At 42.2% G+C, this 20,221-nt stretch overlaps 1 protein-coding gene and 1 long non-coding RNA gene across 3 annotated transcripts in view; one reads left to right on the plus strand and one right to left on the minus strand.

The window, feature by feature from the left end:
• Positions 1-6,441: 6,441 nt before the first annotated feature.
• TOMM7 (translocase of outer mitochondrial membrane 7) overlaps positions 6,442-20,221 on the minus strand; it is a 27,716-nt gene continuing 13,936 nt past the window's right edge. Inside the window, exons 2-3 of the mRNA XM_019508568.1 lie at positions 13,033-13,081; positions 6,442-6,663 (exon numbers count right to left, since the gene is read on the minus strand). Coding sequence (XP_019364113.1) covers positions 6,648-6,663; positions 13,033-13,081 — 65 coding nt within the window. The 3' untranslated portion in view covers positions 6,442-6,647. The remainder of the gene's footprint in view (positions 6,664-13,032; positions 13,082-20,221) is intronic.
• LOC109291546 overlaps positions 16,321-20,221 on the plus strand; it is an 8,956-nt gene continuing 5,055 nt past the window's right edge. The window contains exons 1-2 of one of the 2 annotated variants that reach the window (XR_002095882.1): positions 16,321-16,416; positions 17,355-17,363. This is a non-coding gene — a long non-coding RNA (uncharacterized LOC109291546). Of the gene's footprint in view, positions 16,417-17,182; positions 17,190-17,354; positions 17,364-20,221 lie in introns of both variants that reach the window. The other variant, XR_002095883.1, reaches the window with a different exon arrangement.

Here is a 20,221-nt window from a genome sequence, read left to right on the forward strand (position 1 = left end):
ATATCTAGCCTGAATCTACCCTCTGCCAGCTTGTGACCATTAGTTCTTGTCACACCTGGTAGTGCTCGGGGGAACAGGGACTCCCCCAATGCCTGCAGGTCCCCCCTGACTAGTTTGTAAAAGGCCGCTAGATCCCCCCTCAGCCTCCTCTTGTGGAGGCTGAACAGGTTCAGGTCCCGTAGCCTCTCCTCATAGGGTCTGCCCTGCTGACCCCTGATCCTGCGGGTGGCCCTCCTCTGGAGGCTCTCCATGTTGTCCACATCCCTCCTGAAGTGCAGCTCCCAGAACTGGACGCATTACTCCAACTGCGGCCTACCCAGTATCGCATAGAGGGGGAGGATCATCTCCTTGGACCTGCTTCAGATGCATCTGTGGATGCATGACAAGGTGTGGTTGGCCTTCCTGACTGCATCCCCACACTGTCGGCCTATGTTCATATTGACCTCCAAGATCCTTCTCTGCCTCTGCAGACAAGAAGGGAGTTCCCCAGCCTGTAGGTATGCTGCTAGTTCTTCCTCCCCAAGTGCAGTACCCTGCACTTGTCAATGTTAAAAACCATCCTGTTCTCTTCCGTCCACCCCTGTAGCCTGTCCAGATCTGATTGTAGCCTATTCCTTCCTTCTAGTGTGCCCACTTATCCCCACATCTTAGTATCATCTGCAAATCTGAACAGGATACATTTTACCCCTTTGTCCAAGTCGCTGATGAAGATGTTGAACAGCGCGGGCCTGAGGACCAAGCCCTGCGGAACCCCACCGCCCACATCTCTCCAGGTCAAATAAGACCCATCCACCACCACTCTCTGGGTGTGGCCCTCCAGCCAGTTAGTGACCCATCTGACTGTGTAGGCGTCAACACCACAGTCTCTTAGTTTTTTAAATGAGAATGGGGTGAGAGACAGTGTCGAAGCCCTTCCTAAAGTCCAGAAAGACTATATCCACCACGACACCTGCATCCAGGGATTTGGTGACCTGGTCATAGAAGGCCACCAGGTTGGTCTGACAGGACCTGCCTCAAATGAACCCATGTTGGTTGACCCTAAGCATAATCTCACCTGCTGGCCCCTTGTGGACATGCGCCAGGATAATTTTCAAAAAGCTTCCCCAGGACCAAGGTAAGACTAATGGGCCTATAGTTTCCTGGGTCTTCCTTCCTCCCTTTTTTTGAAAATGGGAACCACATTGGCCCTTTCCAGTCCTCCAGCACATCGCCAGAGCACCATAAGTGCTCGTAAAGCTGTGCCAGAGGTCCCACAATAACATCTGCTAGTTCCCTCAGCACTCTGGGATGGAGATCATCAGGACCTGCTGATTTAGATGCATCGAGTCCCTCCAGAAGTTCCCTGACTAGGTCCTCATGACCCTAGGCCTCGGTGTGCCTCCCATGGGGCCTACGAGGGTCCCGGGGGGGGGGGGGGGGGGCAGGATGACCAGATCCCTACTCAGAATGTAATTTACAAATGGAATTTACAAATGAAAATGAACATCCATGTAGAATAATAAGAGATTCAAATAATGGATTAAAAACCAACAAAAATAGTGTTAAGAAACGTTAAGAAAAATACCTAAAAGCCAGGTAGACAATTCACCTTTCACACTGAATTCAACCTGATTGTTCAGTATATAGCTAAATCAACATAAATAATTTAACTCTTCTCCCACTGAAACCAGTGACAAAATTAAATGGGAACAAATTAAAATAAAATTCAATTGTCTTCAAAGCAGCAACTACAAATAAAAAACCACCACTACAGAATATTTAAATAATAACAGCTCTATACCCTATCCATACTTATACAGGTATCTCTGGATCTACTCTATGAACAAACACTTAATACCCTCACAGGTGGTAATACTGCAGAGGGCAGGAAGAGACCCATAAAATGTAACTCAGGTCAAAATACCAAAATAAGAAAATTATTTACTTTTCCATACTAGAGCACAGCACTAATACACATGTGGGAGGGAAGGCAAAAATATATATTATCCAGTGCTACAGAACCCTCAGTCAAGAAGTGTGTCAGACTAATTAATCACAGATTACAAATAGCTAATGAAAGACCAAAGGTACTGCATAAGTTTCAACCTAGAAGGAATTCCCAAATAGAATGAATGGGAGTATAAAGCAAAAAGGGAAGTGCTTCCAAAAAAAAGCTATATAAAGAAAAAGGGTGCATGTAATTTCTAATCTTGTTGGAAAGGCATCTGCTGACAGTTATCAGTAGTAATGCTTTGGGGTCTGCTTTTATTATAAAGCTGACCCAAATAAAATTCATTAAAACTCAACTGGAAGACAAGGTTCTTTGGGTAACTAGCATTTGAGCTCTACTTTATCTGGAGCTAGTGTAACCACCCACCAACTCACAGCACTGTTAACTAAAAAGTAAGTTAAATAGATCATTTCATGACCAAAAAAGGTATAGGAAGTAACTTGCCTTTGTTCCTTCAACAGACAACCTCCAACCTTCATCTCCCAAACAGAAAAATACCACAGTAATGTAAGAGGCTGGAAGTACTGTATATGAACCTTGCACCACATCCAAGAAATGCCTAAATGAGGTCAAGAACTCTTAAAAATTAGTTAACAAATCACTTGTAAAAATTAAAGTAGTCATGAGATTTTTTTAGGATGTGGTCTTAAATCATGTTGTGAGAAAAAATGTAATGAGATTTTATTTCTAGATTTTATTGCGACTACCGTTATGGAATTGGTTCCAATTCTATAGTAGCGTTTCCAAAAGTTCTTGGAGGATGACTTTGACATTTCAGGTATTTTCATTTTGCACAGAATGTGTTACTTCCTCAGTTTTATGCATTAGAAATACATACCTTGTGAATCAGTTTGTCATCTACAGACACTGCCAACTAGTCTTTTCTTGCAAAATATAGCCTTGCACATTATTTCCACCAAAATATCACAGATATTTTTTGTGCGCGCTAAAGGCAGACATGTACCTGCTGAAAATTTTCACATAATGAAACATTGAATTAAAACACAATTTGATTTGCAGTTTGGAATTTTTTTGACTATGGATATGGACTTCAAGGCTAATGTCATTTTTATTGATGACAAATTTCCTAAGGATAAGATTATGTATACATTAATGACTGAAGTGACAAAACCAATACAGGGATCTCTCATCTTCAATCCCACAAGGGTTTTTTAAAATAATGAAAACAATTAACAATATTTCTGGTCAACATGTTAGCCAAAATGCTGAACAGCAGGAAAGTTTTCCCATCTAGCAAAAACATTAGGAAGAAAAAAAAATCCCATTCCAAGGTGGAAAAGCAGTAACCAAGAGGTTGGGTGGTAAAGGCACTCACCTAGAATGTGACAAAGCAAGATGCTGAGTCCCTGGCCTAAATCAAGCCACTGCCAAGGCTATTTGCTATTCTAAGATGGGGGACTTTCTCTCTAGTTCTGACCATTCTGGACCAAAGAAACCTTTCCCAGCAAAATTTTAGTCCAGAGCTAGTACATTTCCACAAGGGCATTAGGTGAACCTGTATTTTCTAACAAACATCCATTTGGTAAAGATTACATAGCAGCACTTCTGATCAAGTCTTAGAACAGCTATGTAGGGTGCCCTTAAAACCAACAACCATCTTCAAAACAACTGTAAAATACAGGACATCACTAATAATCTTTTATTAAAGCTGAAAATTATGTAGAAAACAAGTAGATGTTAGAAGTAACGGGATATAAGCTATGAAATACTAACGTTTAAGGATACCTCTTATTCACTTAATCTCATGCACAGAAGTTATTAGTTTAATTTAAATGTTAGTTATAGAACCAGACATACACATAACCCTGCACTTTATAAACCTGAAGATGTAAGAATGCTCAAAGTACTGAATTTCAATTAAACGTGGTCTAACATAATCTGCCAATGAAGCATACTGAACCTTTCCTGGTTTAATAGTCAATGAGAGATTTAAAAACATAACCAAGAATGCATGATAATGGACTCTACTGCATCTTTATTTTTAAAGAAACAGCCAATCTGATGTGTATCCATTCATAGTAGCATTACTAAATTAGCACAAATTACCTTTAAAAAGACTATTTCCATTTCACCTACTTCTCATTTTAAAGTACAACACCAAATAAGGCATTTTGAATGACATATTAAACAAGCAGTCATTTTAAAATTTTAAAAAGTTTCAGTGAAAATTCTCTGCAGGAAGGATACAGGATTGGGCCATATATTTGTGGCATTTTTTTCTCAAAACATGCTAGACTGCCCATTCTTCTGCATATTGCAAAATGTTGCTGCTTTTAACTATAAAAATGATGTCCAACATAAGGCACCACCTGGAATGTGGAATATCCCACTGCCCGCTTCTTGGTTTGCCTATTTGAAAACTGACTACATTTCTTCTATTTTGAACACTGTGCAACCAACAAGGGAAAAATGATTTACCTTTAAAACCCAAACTACTTTGGTACTGATCTTGCTGCACACCATTGGTATTCTGCTGAAAGCACTGGAAAAGAAATGTGCCTGCTACTTCTGTATAATGGTTAGAAAAGAATCAAAATATTTATTTGCTCTGCAGTAGTATTAAAAGAAACCAATCAGAAGTGCTAGGAACTGCAGAAACAGGATGGTACAGACTGTGCTAAGGAGGGACAAAGACCCAAGTCTTGCACTTCTTCAAATATCTTTAGACATGTGCGGTCACAATGAATTCAAATTAACATTGAGAAAAGGTGGAAGAAACAAGAAAAAGTTAGAAGTCATGGAAGAATTATGCTAACCTCTTGAGTTTTTCCCCCCTCCCTTTCAGCCAGCAATTTATTACCATTAACTAACTGCCTCTGGCTATCAATTTATTTTGCCAACCTTTGTCTTCCTCCACCGCTCCCCTTTTAAGCACCAATTCATGTAACAGCCATTATGGTTTTTTTTTTTTTAGACATGCTATATTTACTTGGGTTTTGCCCATTTTTGGCTCCTTCAGTATTCTCTTATCCTACTTTTACCTACTTTCTTAATTCTTGTTTGTTTATTTTTCCCATTTTTCACTTTTGCCTCCCCCATTTTCTATTTATAAATTTTCATTGTTATGATTTACTTCATTACTGCACATTGACCCATTTTCTTATATCCAATGGGTACAGTGAGTGTTTTTGATAGCAGATAGAAAAGGAAAAAGGTCTCATTCTACAACAAATACAGCTGATTTACTAATATTACTGTATCACAATTAGAGCTGCAAAATACTAACAAAAAGAGACAATATATACTGTAATAATTTAAACAAACTCTGTTCCTGTCAAAAAGAGAAAGCAAGTTATCTATTTAAATAGGTTGTATTATATTCTGCTTGAGAATATAAAGACATCGTTATTTTATAACTTCACAAATACAGACCAGCATATCACATTTTGGAAGAGACAAGCTTTATCAGCCATTGCTACTTAACAGATGCAAAGACCTCTTAACCTACTTCCAAAAGCAATGCTTTGTTAAATGTTTTTGCTTTAAATTACATTTTACCTGGACCTGTGGTTGCAGAAAAGAACTTAAATGTACATCTTATTCATTACAGTTTCCCTCCATGTACAAAAGTAACTTTCACTAATATTAATAAATTAATAGATTTTATGCAGTTTAATCAAAGCTATGGCACAAAAATATTGCCTGCTGGTATATTCCTAGGATCCTCCAGGATCAGCAGAATTTAAGTTTAAGGACTATAAGGTGATAGTTCTTATAATTTGAGGGGAAAAATACAATATTGTTCGATACAAAAAGAAAGCCTGAAATAAGAGTTTTGCAATATGGTGAACTGCTCCCATTTGGTTCTAAATCTCACTGATGATAATGAGAATTCCACTGTTGTTCACTGTATTACTGATATTCTAGCACAAATATCCAGTATAATTAAGTCTTTTTATTCTCCTCTATATTCATTTTCTCACTCTCCCAGATGTACCTACAGCCACAAATAGTACCACTACCTTGTGTCTCATACAGGCTAAACAGCTACAGATACATAGCTTGAAGGAACAAATATCTTGTGTAAAGCTCACTGATACTACTACTTTTCAAGTCTGAAGAAAATTCTGATGCTTACATTTAAAGAATACAGCATTTTAAAACATTATACTTCAGAATACCTGATGAACTAATCTATACAATGAATGATAGCAGTCATAATAAGCATATCATAATAAGCAAGACTGAAATATAAAGGTCATGATATACCTGAGAACACAGAATTAGTCAGAGAATCCTCAATTCTGTTTAGTCAATAATTGGTGCATATTTTATCCCGTACATGGACATTATGGAAGTAACATTCCAGATTAAAAGGACTGAAAGTTTTCCACCAAAAAACACTGATATATAATTTTAAAATATTAACTAAAAAATTCAAAATATCTCCATATTAAGTCAATCTTAAAGGATCAGAGAGGACACACACCGAATCAAAGTGTATTTATTTAACTACAGTGCAAAGCAAATAAATTACATCAGTAGAAATACATTTTGTCTTATGTACATCTATGTCCTCAGGATGCTGTACAAGCTAGTCAGTGTGATTGGCAAATGTTCTCCTTATCCTGTGGAATGTTCACATCTTCATTTTTTCTGCCCATCAAATGATTACAGTACTGTAGAGCCAAATCTTTCATCCCCAAAGAAGACTGGAAGAAAAGGAAAAAAAGTCAGATCTTTATTGTCATGAGTTGGTATAAATGTTCATACTGAAGAAAGCAGATACATAGCTTATGCTGGACAGCAGGGATGAAACAATACAGCAAAAGTATTGTTCACCCTGGTATGTTTTCACCATACAGTATTCAATTCACTTTGGTTTTCAATTCAGCTCAGACAGGACCAGCCTTTCCCACAAGAACCCAGCGTTTTCCACTGCCTACACACCCCAGACTCAAGGCAACTTAAAGCAGGAGGCAGTGGTGTTCAAGGGCTCACCCAACTCCATGGATGGAGTTCCATAGATAGGCCTTCCCTGCCTAGAGAACTGTGGCATGTAGAAACATGAGGCAAAGACACAGTCTGCAAGGTGCATGTGGTTTGGTGCACGCAGGACAGGAACAGTGTGCTAGCAGTTCTCAGGAACATTTGCACAGCCACAGATTGGAGGACAAAGTAATCAGCTTGGCAATGGACAGGGAGGGGAGAACCAGAAAAGCTCCTCAAGGGAATTGCCAGGTACAGCTCAGGAGGAGTTGGCCCAAGGGTAGAGCAATTTGCCTTACTTTCTTTTCAGTGGATTCATATCAGAGAACATACTGTGCTGTGAGGCATATAGGTTTCCCTCGCCAACCACAGTTTTGAGTATCCATGCTTAATATTCTAGATACCATTTTGACCACCACGGTATACAGTTTTGAGTAACCATGATTTTCCGTAGCCACGCATCAGCCCGCCACCTGCCATTTTTCCCATAAGCCTTTTGTCTTGCCAACCACAGGAACTTTCAGGAACTTAATCACAGCAGTTGGTGAGGGAAACCTGTATTATTTCACTCCTACTATGTATCTATGCATATTAAGTTGAGAAAATGACTTCAAAGGGCTAGTTAGGTAAAAACATGAAGACCATCTGTGTCAGATCCAACCCGGTAAAATATACACTTAATTAGGTCTGGCAGAATTTAGGTGTCCAAGTCACAAAAATAATGAAGAATGCCTTTGCTCTAGTGGCCACAAAATGCGCTGGGGCACCTAAAATCATCTGGTGCCCATATTTTGATGGCAAAGATTCTCAGATTCCCATACAGGTACAAAAGCAACCTGAGCAGCTACTGCATCCAGCTCCAAGCTAAGCTCAGCTGCAATCCAGAACAGACATGAGGCACTGTCAAAACACTGTCTAGTGACCCAAAAGGTCTGATCCATTACACATGCTCTGAGCCTACCCAAGGTACATTTAATTAAGCAAAAGTACAGCAGGAGTACTGCAGTCTGGTCCCTGCTCCTAGGACTTCAAGAACTTTACATGAGACAATCAACATATAAAATGAAAAATAAATTTTGAAGAAAGGACCAGAATCTAAGACTCTCCTTTCTCTCACCCTTCTAGAGGAATTTCCTCATCATTAGGCTATAGGCATGCTCCCTTATTTTTTCTCTGGCTAAATAATTCTTGAATTCTTGGCTGCACAGTAACCCAGCCTCAAGGAAGGGTGAATGTTATTCCGCAGTATGGTAGTAACAGCATTCTCTTGGGAGATGTGGCTTTGCATCCCTCAAGCTGAGGAGGGCCTATGCTTTTCCTGGGCAAGTGATTTAAACACGAGGTTAATATGTGAAACGTGTACACCATAATCATCACACCATGCTCAATTAGACAACTACCCTTAAACAACTTGGTACTTTGGACTTTGCATCGAAAGAGTTGTCTAGTATCCAGAGAATGGATGGAGTTCAATTTCCTATTGGCTAGCTGAAGGCAGTTCACCACTCAGCATCCAAAGTTTTGGAATCCTGCTTTGGGGTACATATTAAAACTTGCAGGCAGTGGAAATTCCAAGTTTGAAAAGGTGGCTCAGATTTCAACAAAAGCTTTTCTACATCACAGATTCCTGAAAATGGAATTCCCCTATTGTTTAAATAGTGGGAGGCTAACAGAGTTAACATCTTTTACATATAAAAGTTTAAGCTGTCATCATCTTTAGCAACAAAATTGATAGATGATGCAATATTTCCTACCAAGGAATAACTGAAGTTTCCATCATGAAAAGGAGAAGTAAATGCAGTTTCACTTTCAAGTCTCTTACATGGAAAACTAAAACAAAAACCCAAAAAACTAAAAAAAAAAGCTGAGTAAACTGGGCTTATTTAGTCTGCAGAAGAGAAGGCTGAGGAGGGATTTGATAGCAGCCTTTAACTACCTGAAGCATGGTTCCAAAGAAGATGGAGCTAAACCAGGGTTGGACCCATTACAGACTCCATTTACCAGCAGCCCCTGGCCATGGTGCTGCGGACAGTTTCCATAAAGACTCCAAGAGCAGCAGGACAATGACAGCACAAGGCCAGGGTTTCTGTGGAGACCGGCCCCAGCATCCCTCACAGGGAGTGCAGCTGGATGGGGAGTTGCTCCAAGACTGGCATCCTGGGGTAGTGACAGTGTGGTCCAGAGCTGGGCAGAGCTGTGATCCACTGCCAACACGCCTCGGGCAGGGGCATGCAAGCAGTGGATCACAGCTCTGCTCAGCTCTGAACCATGCTATCACCACTGCAAAATCCCAGCCCTAGCCCAGGTGCAGCTCCCCGCCAGCGCTGCTCAGGCCAGTTTCCATGGACATCCTGGCTCCATGCTGTCAGGGTGCCGCTGCTACTACGGTCTCCATGGAAGCCAGCTGCAGCAACCCAGGCAGGGGTTGCTGGGAAAAGTGGAATTCAGCTGCCGGCTGGATCTGCCATTTTGACCACCCCTGAACTAACTATTCGCAGTGGCGACAGATGACAGAACAAGAAGCAATGGTCTCAAGTTGCAGCAAGGGAAGTTTAGGTTGGATGTTAAAAAATCTTTCTTACTAGGAGGGTGGTGAAACACTGGAACAGGTTACCCAGGGAGGTGGGGGTATGCTTGGGGGGTTTTAAGGCCCGGGTCAACACAGCCCTGGCTAGAAAGAGCTAATTGGGGATAGTTCTGCTTTGAGCAGGGGGTTGAACTAAATGACCTCCTGAAGTCCCTTCCAACCCTAATTTTCTATGATTCTATGAAAACCTGAATATTTACAAACACACTTCAATAAAATCAAAAAGTAGAGATAAGTATAAAAATACTACCAATGCCAGGATATCAGCACCATGCAATAAGAAATTAGCATACATAAATGAAGCAGAGGCAGGGTGGATTTGATTTAAATCAAATCTATTTAAATGACTGGTCAGGAAGTCTTGATTTAATCACTGTTTGATATCCTTTACTCAGTTAACTTCCTGAAACTTTTCACTTTTAGAGAAAGGTAAGGGCTTGACTTGTGTACACAAACTTGCAGAGAATTAAAGTGTCTTAAAACTATCTTTATATGAGTTTTGTTTTTTTAAAGCATCTTAACAAAAAAATACAATTAAATAAAAACATCTAATTTAAATAAAAGAATCCCTTTTTTTTAATTGTTGATTTTTATCCACCCTGAGCAGAGGAAAATTTTAATAAAGAATACACTTAATTTCAAAATGTCAAGTTCATACTGAATCAAATTAATAATCAATGATAGTCAGTAACATCTAATTATTTATTTTATAAAAACAGTGCGCCATACTATTTCATTCCCTCTTTCTGTAAACTGGCCTGAGCCTGTTCAGAAGGGCAACAAGTAAGCCTGCTAAACAAGTTAGATAACTGTGATCATACAATGATCCTATTATCACACATACGTGAAGAACTAACCTTAACTTCCACTCTCTGAATTTTGAGTGCTTAACTCCAAACTGAAGTCTATTCAGATTTTCCTATCTTAGTCACAGGAAAATCCAAGGATGAAATATTTGTTTGGATAGCACTAGAATAGACTTTCTAACATAGAGGGCCTTATCAATATAATACAAGTGCTTTCCAATTTACCTCACAAGATCTGAAGGATACTCTAGAAACCTGTGAGAACCTGCCATATTCCAACTCAGTAGGTGAGTCTACATGAGATACTTACTGTACTTTAGCTTAGTAACACTGCACAGTACCATGCTAACAGCCTATTGTAGAGTGTTATTAGGCTAACACACAGTAAGCATCACAAACAACCATACGCCGGCATTAATGCACATCCAGTTAGTACTTTATTAAGCAAGTACTAAACTAAATGGGCAGTATCTAAGGCATGTTAATGAATGCATAGACGCTCCCAGTGTTTCCTATCTGCATCTTTTTCCAAATGAATAGCCTACAACAGTGGTGCTCAACCTTTTTGCCTCAATCCAGCTGTGCAGGGGGAAAAGGACATAGCTCAGCCCCAATCTGGCCTCACTGAGGGAAGGGCCGGGGAGAGGGGAAGAGGCATGGCCTGGCCTCAATCTGGCCAGGTGGGGCTTGCGAATTTGACAACAGGAGAGGTGCAGCCCTATTAACTGCCACTGCTCATTCACTGCCAAATTTCTCAAACTATGGGGAGCCCTGAAGCCCAGATGCCATGACTCTGCAGGTTGGATTTAGCCTGGGGGCTGGGCTTCCCTGCCCTAAAAGGTTTGCAAAGCACTGTCTATGAATGAAATGTGTACTCCTAAGGGCAATACCTTGACCTGTTTTCAGCTTTTCACACTCCAGAAAGCAACAAAATGTATTATAGGCATAGAATTATGAGATACAAGGAAAGATTGGAAAAATTGGAGCTATTTAGTTTAAAGAAAAGATGAAGGAAGGATTTTAAGTTTTTAAATGCATTAAGGGTTATTCTAAACAATATAGAAATTGACTGTTCCCTATGTCCACAGGGGACAAGTAACATTTAAATTGCAATTAGGGAGTTTTATATTTAATATCACGAAGAACTTTCTAAACATGAGGATGATTAAGCATTGGAAAAGATTACCTATCTCCCTTATAGGAAGTTGTAAGTATCGGTTGGATAACTATTTTGCTTCAGGTGGTTTAGATAGGGATGATTTTGCCCTGAGTAAGGGAATGAACTACACAACAGTATAAAGTTCCTACTAGTATTATTTTTCTAATACCCTAATACAAGTACTCAGAGTGTGCCCTCAGCCTCTGCTCAGGAATTTGCTTTCATTAAGATGCCCTGAGCCTGTTGGGATCAAGATGAATACCTTAGATTGTTAGTCAGAATTCCTTAACTTTACTGCTACCCCTGAAATTGACAGGACCTAAGATCTAGATATCAGCTGTCACAAGGAAGAGCCAGAGTATGTATATATCTGTACTGCTTCTGACAGAGTCCAGTAGTGCAGTTATTCTGGGAGGGTAACACAGATGCATCTTGAGGCACCAGTTGTTAAAGGGGCCACAATGATCACTTTATGACCTACAGAGTTGATAAAAGTGATGGGTTTTACTTGCACAGGAAAGCCATAACAAAAGGCACCCACTTCTGCTAACAGAACCTGAACTATTTTGGTTAAACCACATGATTTAGAAGATCCTGGTCACAGTTTCAGGGTGGAATTTCAACAGTGACAGCAGTTGTAATGAGTTGGAGATCAGCCACCCACCCCCACAGGTTGGATAATTTTCCCATTGTGAAACAAGTGCACTGTATGCAACTTAGACTGTAACCGAGTGCAGGACAAGTTGGTTCTGAAGTCAGCCTAACTCTTTGGAGGAGAGATTCTGCTGTGCATGACAATCCCCATCTCAGAACATTATTTTAATCTAGACAAGAAGGCAGTAGAGAAATTCAGAGGTGCAGGAACAGCTCACACAAAGGAGTTATACTAAGAAAGAGAAGAGCCAATAGAGTTCTAATAGTGTAGTAAACTTCTACATCCACACAAGATTTAAGAGGTGGATAGCAATGCGTTCTAAAGTGTTTTTCCCCTCTTAAACAAAAAAGAAAGAAAAAACAACTTTCAGTTAGTGGACTGAGAGATACTCTCCCACCCCTTTTGCTGCACAAATCTTTCTTCTTATTTACCAGGACAGCTGAACAGTATTCTGCAAGATTGGACAGTCAGAAAACTGGAAATCTCCATTTTAGATTGACAGCCCGTATGAGTTTCTAACAATGCTGCAGTAGGGCCCTTGTGGGGGGTGAGGGAGAAGTGACAGCAGGGTGGGTGCAGCTTACAGTTGCCAGTCCCAGCACAGCTCCCCACCAGCTAGCAACTGCACCCAGGCCTCAGCTGGGGGGGAAGCTGGGAGAAGAAGCAGTAGTGACAAGGGCATAGCTTGAAGTTGCCTAGCACAGCTCCTTGCAGCTTAGCTCTGAAGCAGACGTAGGTAAAGCCTGGGCTCTGCAGGCCTGACTCAGTGGCTCTGCCAGCCGAACCCATCTTGTGAGCCATGTGTTGCCAACCTCTGCTTAAAAGAAGTCTAAATTTTTGTTTTAGTTCACTGCTCTTGCATGTGTAGTTACAATGTACATATACCTCATAATGGTTGGTTCAGGCATTCCAGGATCTGCACCTCTCTTGAAACCTGAAAAAATACAAATATATTTACATATGCATATCAACAGCTAATCAAAACCAAAGCAAGGTTGGATTTATTTCCTCTTGATCTAATTATCCAACACAAAAACTGTATATAAGCAGTGTTTGTTGACAAAGTCCTTTGACAATGTCAGAACAGAAATCTGACATTATTCTCATTGATATTATACAAAATACATCTTTTTGGTATTGTTTTAGTAGACCGAGTAATCCATTTGCACAAAAATTCAGAAGTGATTAGCTACTTGAGAGGGGACAGCCCCTACAACACAGGCTAAAACTACGTACACTCTGTCTTGTTCAGAAAGCACCACTACATTTAGAACAAGTCCTTCTTAGCATGTTTTAATTGGTATACACAGGCTGCATGTTAGTCACGATGTGCGCAAGGAAGAAACAGGAGACAGTTACTTCAGTTTAACAAAAAAGGACTGAGAAAATCCCTTAGAGCTCCCTTTCAAATTCTGTTTCGCCGGAGCCATGTCATGGAACAAGGTGTGTGTGTGTGTGTGGAAAGAGAAGGAAATAAAAAGAAAAAATCACTCAGGATTCGGTTATGAAGAGGGAAATATAATCCCATATAACCTCTATCACAGGCTGTGATACTCCCCAAAATTTAATTTGTACGCATGAGTCTGGTATTAATTGATATGAGGAGTCTGTTTAGTTTTAGCAAGTGATTAATTCACATAACCCTTTCTACTAGATAAATTAGTGAGGATCTGCCTGATCCCCAAAACATTAAAGCCAATTAGAAACATTTCCACTTTCTTGCAGGGGCTTTTAAGCAGGATTCGAACAACCAAACCAAAAGATCTCAAATTAAAACTAAAAAAAGAATCTAACCTATTTTCAGTTGCCATATTTTCTATTTTGCAAGGGAAGACATAAACCAGTATTCCTACATTTGATTTTAGGCCTATTTGGTTTGCATTCAATCAGGTCAAAAGCAGAAAGAAAGTTGTTTTAAAATGCTGATTCACATGTTAAAATCCCACTAGATGCAAGAGGAAACCAAGATTCTGCCCTTCAACTTCTCATTTTGGACTACTATCCATAGCATCATAGGAAATGAGGGTTGGAAGGGACCTGAAGCGGTCATCTAAGCCAACCCCCTGCTCAAAGCAGGACTATCCCCAACTATCTAATCCAGGGGTGGGCAAAATACGGCCCGTGAGGCCATTCTATCCGGCCCACTGGGCCTCTAAAAAATTATTAATACTTCTCTGCCCTGGATTCCTGTAAAAAAATGACAGGAACCAAGGGCAGTAGGACCCAGGAGAAGCCCAGCAGGCTCCAACAACAGCAGGGCCTGCCCAGCCCTGCTAGAAGCCCCTGCCGGGCTTCTGGCCTGGGAGCAGGTGGCTGCCCTGCACTGGAACTGCAGGTAAGTGCAGGGGAGAAGAGCAGGGGGACCCCAGGCAGGGAAGGAGTGTGGGATGGAGGGAAGCGGCCCCTTCCCCGCCCCATGTTTGGCACCCCGTACTGCAGCTGCTCACAGCCCACATGGGGCTGCCTGTGCCTGTTCCCAACAGCCCTGTGCCAGCTGCGAGCAGCTGCAGCAGGGAGTGCCAGCCATGGGGTGGGGGAGGGGCCGCTGTTCCCCGCACTCAGCTTTTCCCTGGGCTCCTTCCCTGTGTGGAGAAAAGAGGCCCTTCGCCCACCCCATGGCCGGTGCTCCCTGCTGCAGACACTCACAGCCCATGCAGGGTTATCTGGAGCAGGCACAGGGAGTCCCAGGCGGGCTGCGAGTGGCTGCAGCGTGGGGTGCCGTGCATGGGGTGAGGAGCGGTTGTCCCCTCCCCCCCCCCCACCCCTACGCTCAGCACCAGCTTGTAACCCAGCCCCACTGCCAGGCTCACAGCGGGGCCAGGTTACAAGCTGGTCACCTGGCCTGGGGGCCGTGGGCGAGTCCATTCTATCCAGCTTGTGGGGACCCTAAAAAATTTAGATAATTAGTATTTATCTGTCCCTGGCTGCCTGTCATTCGGCCCTTGATGGCTTGCTAAAACTCGGCATGCAGCCATCCGCCTGAAATAATTGCCCACCCCTGGTCTACATCCTGTCTGTAGTAGGGAATAGTCACTTCCCCTGATCTGCTGGCAATGCTTCTACTAATGCAGCCCAGTACACCATTAGCCTTCTTGGCAACAAGAGCACACTGCTGGCTCATTATTGTCCACTGTAACCCCCAGGTCCTTTTCTGGAGAGCAGCTGCTTAGACAGTCAGTCTCCAACCTGTACAGATGCATTGGATTCATAGGTTCATATATTCATAGATGCTAGGGTCAGAAGGGACCTCAACAGATCTTCGAGTCTGACCCCTTGCCTAGGCAGGAAAGAGTGCTGGGGTCAGACGGCCCCAGCCAGATGCCTATCCAGCCTTCTCTTAAAGACTCACAAGGTAGGGGAGAGCACCATCTCCCTTGGAAGTTCATTTCAAATTTTGGCCACCCTTACCATGAAGTTTTTCATGATATCTAGCCTAAATCTGCTCTCTGTCACTTAAACCTTTATTCCTTGTTACCCCAAGAGGCGCCCTGGTGAACAGAGCATCTCTAATCCCTTACTGCATCCCCCTAATGAATTTGTAGGCAGCCACAAGATCACCTCTCAGCCTTCTCTTGCAGAGGCTGAAGGGGTCCTGGTCCCTCAGTCTCTCCTCATAGGGCTTGTCCTGCAGGCCCCTAACCATACGAGCGAGCGGCCTTCCTCTAGACCCTCTCAAGTCTATCAGCATCCTTCTTGAAGTACAGCACCCATAACTGACACAGTACTCCAAATGTGGTCTGACCAATGCTGCATAGAGAAGTATCATCTCCTTGGATCTATTTGTCATGGCTGATGCATGATAAAGTGCGGCTGGCTTTGCTGACGATTTCGTCATGCTGACAACTCATGTTCATCTTGGGAGTCCACTATGACTCAGAGATCCCTTTCCACTTCTGTGCTGGTGAAAGGGTCACTTCCCAGTCAGTAGATGTGCTGGATATTTTTGCACCCTAGGTGCATCACTCTGCACTTGTCCTTGTTGTACTGCATCCTATTGTGTACTGCCCACTTTTCTAACTTGCCCAGGTCTGCCTGCTATCATTCCCTACCCTCCGGTGTGTTCACTTTGCCCCACAATTTAGTATCATCTGCAAACTTGGACAGAGTACACTTCACACCCACATCCAAGTCACTGATGAAGACACTGAAGAGTACAGGTCCAAGGACTGAACCCCGTGGGACCCCACTACCCACATCCTTCCAGGTCGATACAGACCCATCTACCACCACTCTCTGGGTGCAACCACTAAGTCAATTCGCCACCCACCAGTTCATGTAAACATCTGTCACAGCCTCTTAATTTATTTATGAGAATAGGATGAGATACCGTATTGAAGGCCTTGTTAAAGTCCAAGAAAACAACATTCACCTCTACTCCTGCATCTAAGCATTTTGTGACCTTGTCATAAAACGAAACTAGATTGGTCAAACATGATCTACCAGCTACAAATCCATGCTGGTTTCCTTGCTGCATTATTTTTCCTGCTGGACTCCCACAAATATGATCCTTCATAATCTTTTCAAAGACCTTTCCAAGGATGGAGGCGAGACTGACTGGCCTATAATTACTCAGATCCTCCTTCCTTCCCTTCTTGAAAATAGGGACCACATTGGCCCTTTTCCAGTCCTCCAGGACCTAAACCAAGCACCACAAGTACTCAAACAGCCGTGCCAATGGTTCTGCTATGACACCAGCCAATTCCTTCAGTACTCTCGGATGCAGCTCATCCAGGCCTGCTGACTTGAACACATCCAGGCCATCCAAGTGACACTGCACCAAGTCAGCGTCAACAGTTGGTAGGCCGGTGTCCCGCTGATGACCATCTAAGAACCCAATAGGAGACTTATCTTGAGCCCTGTTCAGGAACATGGAGGCAAAAAACTCATGGAATAGCTCACCCTTGTCCCCCCCCCCGTCACTAATTGCTCTTCTTTGTTCAGCAAGGTGTCCTATGCTGCCCTGTGCCTTCCTTTTACTCCCTACATACCTAAAAGAAGACTTTTTATGGTCATTAATTTGTGTTGCCAGCCTCAGCTCTGTAGTTGCTTTGGCCTTCCTAACTGCCTCCCTGCAAGTGCAGGCCAAGTACGTATACTCCTTCTTGGTAGCTTCCCCATTGCTTCTACCACCTGTATGCCTTCTTTTTTGCCCTTCGGCTCCCCTGGATTTCCCTATTTAGCCAAGGATTGTTCTGCCCTAAGTGCAGGACTTCGCAGTTCTCCTTACTGAACCTCATAAGATTTCTTTTGAAATAATCCTTCAATGCCGAGGATGCGCTCAACATTTAAACACTGAACATTTAATGAAACTTCCTACAGAAAATGTAATTGTCTTAAAGAAAGATGCACTTTTAGCAATAAAAAAGATAATTATATTATAGCAGGCAGGACAGCTATTAAGATTTCTTTTCTGACCACTTTTAATAACTTGCAGTTTTAAAACTCTGACTTTTCAAACTGAAATTTTATAATTCTGTTCTCCAACTGACAACTAATATATTTTGTAACTTCTTTAGAGTTGGACACTGGTGCACACCCTTTTGCCCAGTGGACCAGATAGCAGTGCCTGATCAGGCCAGATCCAGCTGGTGGTCTTGATCTGGGCACATGGATGGGCATGGCAAAATCCCATCCAGCCACATGGAAGAGGGCATGGGACAGCTCAGCCTCAACCTGGCCCCACAGACAGTGGGGGTATATGGAAAAGGAGTAAGGCACAGTGGAGGGGAGGAAGCTGAAGTGGCTGAACCTGACTGCTCTGCCCTGATCCAGCTGCATGGTGGGGAAGCAGCTTGGAGTTTGAGAATTTGGCAGCAAGGGAGGGTGGCCGTATTAATTGCCACCACTCCCAATGCCAAATTTTCCAGCACATGTGGAGCTCTACAGGCCAGATGCCACGTCCGGCAGGCTGCAGACTGAGCACCCCTGGAGTAGGAGACTGAGAAACTACTTATAAATATGTTTACTATATATTTGAACAGTTGTAATGGACATATTGATAGGGTTACAAAGTTGAAACTTAAAAAAATGTAAATGGAAGTAACCTTCAGAAATATCTGACAACAGTGAAAATGATCTACTTAAAAGATTCATAAGAAAATACATTTAACATGGTATTTAGGCACAACTGGTGTTTCCAGTACTTTTCACAAATAAAACAAGATAAAAGGATATTGTTCACAAGTACTGGAGCTAACAACTACTTAACACATGAAAGAAAAGTTATCACTTCAAACAGGTGTAAGATGAGCAAGACAGAATTCAGAGCAGGTACCTGAACCAGGAGTCTCTCACACACTAGAGAAATGCCTAACTGCTAGACTACATACCAACCTCTCCCCTTCTGTAGGCTAATGAATATTTAAAATATTTAAACAAAATGGAATATTGCCAACAGGAGAAACTAAAACATCCCCATCCGGTTCTACATGACTTGGAGCCAACACTTGACCCTGGGTCTTCCCTTTCCTAACTGAATAGTTCGCTCTCATGACATTCTATCCTGTGCCCAAGAAAACGTTCCAATGAAACCGTCATCAAAATTAGACCTTTCCTCCCTAAAATTCAATTAAACCAATCCATCAAAAAAATTCCCAACTAATTTTATGTCCAAGTATGGTTTACCTTCTATTTGACACAAACAGACCAGTCATAGTTTGTCTGGTTTACCAAGTAACAAACTATATTACGGCCAAGCCCTTTGGTCATTGCCACTTTCCACTCCTTGTTGCTGGAGTCTGAGCATCACAGCACTACATAGGACTCTCGAAGGATGACCCCATAAAAGTTTCTATACTATCCCCAGCCAGTATCAATGCCAGCAAAGGTGGCACAGCCAGAAGGGATATAACCAAGATGCCCCTAAACTGCACAGAACATTTAGCCCCTTCATACTATTAAAGCAGCTGTCATAGTAGAATAGCAGTAGTGGCTCCAAGGTCAGAAGCACAGAAGTGATATTTGCTACTTTTGCACTCCATCTTCTCTTCCACTTGCACTTTCTGTGTGTAGAAAACAGTTGTACAAGTAGTTTTAGGTTAATAATTTAAATTAAAAATTAATAGATTACTTTGATGCATCATAACAGGAAATTAAACTACTCTAACAGAGCATGCAGCTTATACTCATTTGCAAGTATTTTACATGCTTAATGTGCAATCCAGTCCAATGCTCAACCCCAGGCCTTGACTCTGGATTCAGCTGCCTGCTCCATCACAAACTAGTTACATCCATGTTGCTCTACATTAGTGGCTCTCAAACTTTATAGACTCATAGCACTGCTTCAAAAGCAATGGCTCATTTTTTGACTACAGTAAAACAACTGAGCAAGTCTTCTGTTGCAAAGAACTTGGAAATCCCATAGCAGGGCCAAATGTTTGTGACACTACTGATTCTCATTCAACATTTTTGGGTTTAGCTTGTGACTTGTGTGTAGGTGTCTGCAAACCTAAGAGTGATGTGGCACCCCACGGCTCCCTCAAAAGGCTGCCAAGGGCACTGCTGCAGAAACCTGGCAGAGAATCGCTGCTCCACACTCAGATGTTGTTACTGGAGTTGTAACCATAAAAACTGCTAGTGTCCGCTCCTGAGAAGCACTGCATAGCAACTGAGCTTGCTAAAAAGCTACTAGTTACCAGTTAAAGCTAAACAAAGCAGCTGCAAGTTTGGTTATAGTAGAAACTTTGTCCAGGGCAGTGAGAAGATGTTCAGAAAGAAAAAAAGAACAGAAAGAGTATGCCAGTCTGGGTGTGTTGGGTGTTTGTGCCTGAAAGATTGCAAAGAATAATTTTTCCAACTAGTTGGTCTAATAATAGATATCATATCTACCCAAAGAGCCTTGTCTGCCTATGTCCTTAGACCAGGGATGGGGAACGTCCAGCCCATGGGCCAGATCCAGTCGGCTGGGGACTCCATTTTCCAGTTGCCCCTGCCTGCATGGCTTGTGCCAGTCTCCATGGAGACCCCAGACTCAGCCATGCCAGCAGCGCGTGTAGCAGAGCAAAGGGCTGCTCTGGAGCTGCTGGGAACTTGGGATGCGGGTGGCTTGTTCCAGAGCAAGGGCAGAGCCACAACC

The sequence above is a fragment of the Gavialis gangeticus genome, unplaced genomic scaffold, assembly GCF_001723915.1.
Source record: "Gavialis gangeticus isolate Ggan-Ray unplaced genomic scaffold, GavGan_comp1, whole genome shotgun sequence".
Lineage (NCBI taxonomy): Eukaryota > Metazoa > Chordata > Crocodylia > Gavialidae > Gavialis > Gavialis gangeticus.